Source organism: Hyalella azteca, unplaced genomic scaffold, assembly GCF_000764305.2.
Source record: "Hyalella azteca isolate HAZT.00-mixed unplaced genomic scaffold, Hazt_2.0.2 contig7970, whole genome shotgun sequence".
Classification (NCBI taxonomy): Eukaryota; Metazoa; Arthropoda; class Malacostraca; order Amphipoda; family Hyalellidae; genus Hyalella; species Hyalella azteca.
This window is the reverse complement of record NW_025938077.1, coordinates 99,337-103,403: the sequence shown is the minus strand read 5'-3', so window position 1 is coordinate 103,403 and position 4,067 is coordinate 99,337. Positions and strand designations below refer to the sequence as shown.

General features: G+C 39.2%; 1 protein-coding gene across 1 annotated transcript in view; it reads left to right on the top strand.

Moving 5' to 3' along the window:
- Positions 1 to 1,220: 1,220 nt before the first annotated feature.
- LOC108681090 (zinc metalloproteinase nas-14) overlaps positions 1,221 to 4,067 on the top strand; it is a gene marked incomplete in the record, with an annotated part of 7,791 nt that continues 4,944 nt past the window's right edge. Inside the window, 2 exon segments of the mRNA XM_018170075.2 lie at positions 1,221 to 1,454; positions 2,865 to 2,963. Of these exon segments, the coding sequence (XP_018025564.1) occupies positions 1,296 to 1,454; positions 2,865 to 2,963 (258 nt within the window).

Genomic DNA, 4,067 nt, shown 5'->3' with positions numbered 1-4,067 from the left:
AGTCCACGTGGGATGCTGCAGTCCACGTGGGATGCTGCAGTCCACGTGGGATGCTGCAGTCCACGTGGGATGCTGCAGTCCACGTGGAATACTACACCGATATCATACATCTTAGTATATGTATTAAATACCTGAATACGTGTGTGTGGAGAGAATGTATACACGTGTGCTAAAAGCCTGTAGGTTGTGTACATTGTATACATGATTGACGACACGCTTTACAAACCGAGCCTGTGTTGCGAGAATAGTTTGCTGCTTGCGAAGGTTCTCAGTAGTCCAAGGTTCTTAGAACTGTTGGATTATTAGAAGAAAAAGCTTTACTTAATAAAGCTTGACGGGAGCGATGATGGCGGCAATGGCAGTAGTTAGTGGGACGACAGACCGAGAGGTAGCAGACAGAGCGACGACAGACAGATAGACTGCAGACAGTAATTAGAAATCATTATCAATGTTGCGAGACAGACGAGACTGATCAACAGCTCACTTTTAAAACAGAAGTTTCCCCATAATTTCAAATGTGTAAAAATTTAAGAAAATTGTAATACAGAATTTTTATGTTTATTTAGTATTTAGAAATTCTATTCAAAGTTCCGACCCCTCAGGGGGGACTTCTGACGCATGTCTGTGCGCGTCAGAAGTCCTATGGGATCTCGCGCTCCTAGGGGGATTGATCCTGAGCGCCCCACCGCTGAGCTCGTGGTGTCTGACTGCAGGTCTCAGTTGTGGGGTTAAGTTATTATGTAGGTAGGATTCCTTACATTAAGTTATTATGTAGGTAGGATTCCGCCTATTTGATGATGTTCATCTTGACTTTCGGTGCGAAATAGCTAAATAGCTGAAGCGCTAGTAAACATCTGGCCATTAAACTAACTAATTAACTCAACGTTCTGAGACAGACGAGATATAGATGCACTGCTTGATCCTAGTATTAAAATTTCTTTAATATTTCTAAGCTTTCAATTCTTAATACCATTAAAATATGAAATTTATAGTGAATTTTTCCGTTCAATAGACCGTTCTATTATTCGTTTTTTGACCTGAAATGTTTCGATTCAAGGGATTAATCTGCGCGTTGACGTGTATCTCTGAGCAAAATTTTTAAATTTTTCTCACTAAAATTTCACACTAAACCAATATATAATATATTTATGACTCCTTCATCATAATATTGACCTAAAAATAACTTTCTAAATAATGACAATGAATTTAATCCATGACAGATACAACCTTGCTCACAGGCGAATAATTTAGAATTTTGCTAATCATCTAGCAAAATAAGATCCCAACCTGAAATTATGAGGACAATCCTGCAAAACGCAGCCTGCCTGCTACCCCTCCTACAGCTCCTGCACCTCCTGCTGCTCCTACAGCTCCTGCAGCACGCTAGCGCCGAGGGGAATACCACCAACTGGCACTGCAATTTCACACAGTCGGAAATTCCCACACAGAAAGAGGTGGGTGGGAAACAGATCTTCGTGGGAGGGTTTAGATGTCATGGGGGTGCATGATAATGGGAGATAACATAATTATATTTAATTCACTAAAATTATTATCGTTTCCAGCATTAATTACCATCCCTTCGAGCAATAAATGTTTAAGTAGCTATGTTAGAGTTCGATGTCATGTGGGGGTGCATGATAATGGGAGATAACATAATTATATTTAATTCACTAAAATTATTATCGTTTCCAGCATTAATTACCATCCCTTCGAGCAATAAATGTTTAAGTAGCTATGTTAGAGTTCGATGTCATGTGGGGGTGCATGATAATGGGAGATAACATAATTATATTTAATTCACTAAAATTATTATCGTTTCCAGCATTAATTACCATCCCTTCGAGCAATAAATGTTTAAGTAGCTATGTTAGAGTTCGATGTCATGTGGGGGTGCATGATAATGGGAGATAACATAATTATATTTAATTCACTAAAATTATTATCGTTTCCAGCATTAATTACCATCCCTTCGAGCAATAAATGTTTAAGTAGCTATGTTAGAGTTCGATGTCATGTGGGGGTGCATGATAATGGGAGATAACATAATTATATTTAATTCACTAAAATTATTATCGTTTCCAGCATTAATTACCATCCCTTCGAGCAATAAATGTTTAAGTAGCTATGTTAGAGTTCGATGTCATGTGGGGGTGCATGATAATGGGAATTACGGAATTATATTTCATTCAATAAAATTATTATTGTTTCAAGCATTAATTACCGTTTATTCGTGCAATAGATGTTTTAGTAGCTATGTCAGAGTTCTCATGTCGACGGAATGCTGCAAAGAGAGCAACATGAATGCCCTCTGTAACGTGTATGCAGCAGCACGTTTAGACAAATGTAGCATTTTCAAGAACCTTCAAAGAACGTTTCTGGAAAAAAAAACTATCATGAAAATTTGTCCAGAAAAATAAATTGTTTACGAAGGATTCTATGCCTTCATGAAAATAATTTGCATTAATTTGAATTTCAATTGATTCATCAAAGCTGTCGTTGATGGAACAGAAGCGAAGCTCTATAGACGTTTTCTCTTCCCTGAAGAATGTACAATCCCAAAAAGCGATGTCTGATCCAGCTGCTTACATGTGTAGTTTATAGCCCAATGTTACGCATGCAGCGTTGTAGGAAGTAAAACTGTGTGCCTGCATCATTGCAGGAAGCATATTATGTGTTAGCATCATTGCAGGTAGTGCAGGAAGAGTAATGTTGTGCTATCATTGCAGGAAGTGTAATGCTGAGACGTGCTATCATTGCAGGTGGTGCACGATGTATAATATATACGTATACTGTGCTATCATTACAGTAAGTTTAATGTTGAACTATCATTGCACGATGTATAATATGCTGTGTTATCATTGCAGGTTGTGCAAACGATGCTGACAGAATACGCCAAGAATCCTGACATGAATTTCTATCCGCGAATTTCAGTCTACAGAGAAATGAGTCACAACATGGATTGCGTGAGTACAGTGCGTGGTGCGTGAGTACAGTGAGTGGTGCGTGAGTACAGTGCGTGGTGCGTGAGATTCGATAGAAACGCGGCATGTGGCTGGTTTTAAACGATAAATAAAATTATTTAAAATATGGAAAATTACATGCCATTGTTTTTAAAAGCTAGAAGCCTTTATGTGCTTGGCTTATAAGAAGCTAGTAACCCCGCGAGTGATTGGCGTCAGACAAACTTGATAACCAACAAATGATTGGCTTAAAGCGAGCTAGAACTCTACACTTGAATTACAGACAGGAACACGCCATGTGATTGGCTCTAACCTGAAAACATTGAATAATAAATTATTGGTAGTACGTCAGAAACACACATGTGATTGGTTCTAAGCCGGAATCCATATTTGATTGGCCGTATCAGAAACGCATAGTATGAGACTAGGTGTAAGTCGGAAATCCCGTCATGCGATTAGCTTTTATCATGGGTGAGTGGCATGTGATTGGCCGTTATCTAGAAACACGGGCTATTTGATTAGCTGATTGGCTGTTTGATTAGCTGATTGGCTGTTCGATTATCTTATGGTGAGTGGGGGGCCGGGGGGATGGTCCACTTATGGTGAGTGGGGTAAGCAATTATCATGAGTGGGGGATTTTGTAACTCAGTGTTGCATGAGTGGCATGGTATAGGCGGCCAAACGGAGGCCAACCTCACGTCGGCCATCGCTTCCGGCCACTTCAGCGTCATTCATTACTCGTACATTAATTATTATTAATTATTATAGCCCAAATCTTTGCCGTCTTTTTGAATTACTTCTTAGGAATACCCAAAATTATTTCCATAAATAATTTTGTTGTGTCTTTGAAACATGAACTTCGATATTTTTCGATGTTATTTACATCTGAGGTAAATACGGCGTATTTTAATTGTTAGTTGAAATTAAAAATTTGTAGTGTACCGGAAACTTGTTCGTCGTAATTTTCATTAGCTTATTGGAGTTTATATACATGCTTTGTTGGCAATCCCTTTTCAACCCAATCACCCATATACTCCTCACTCCCTTCATCCCCCATCACCCCCCTCACCCCATCACCCCCATCACCCCATCACCCCCATCACCCCA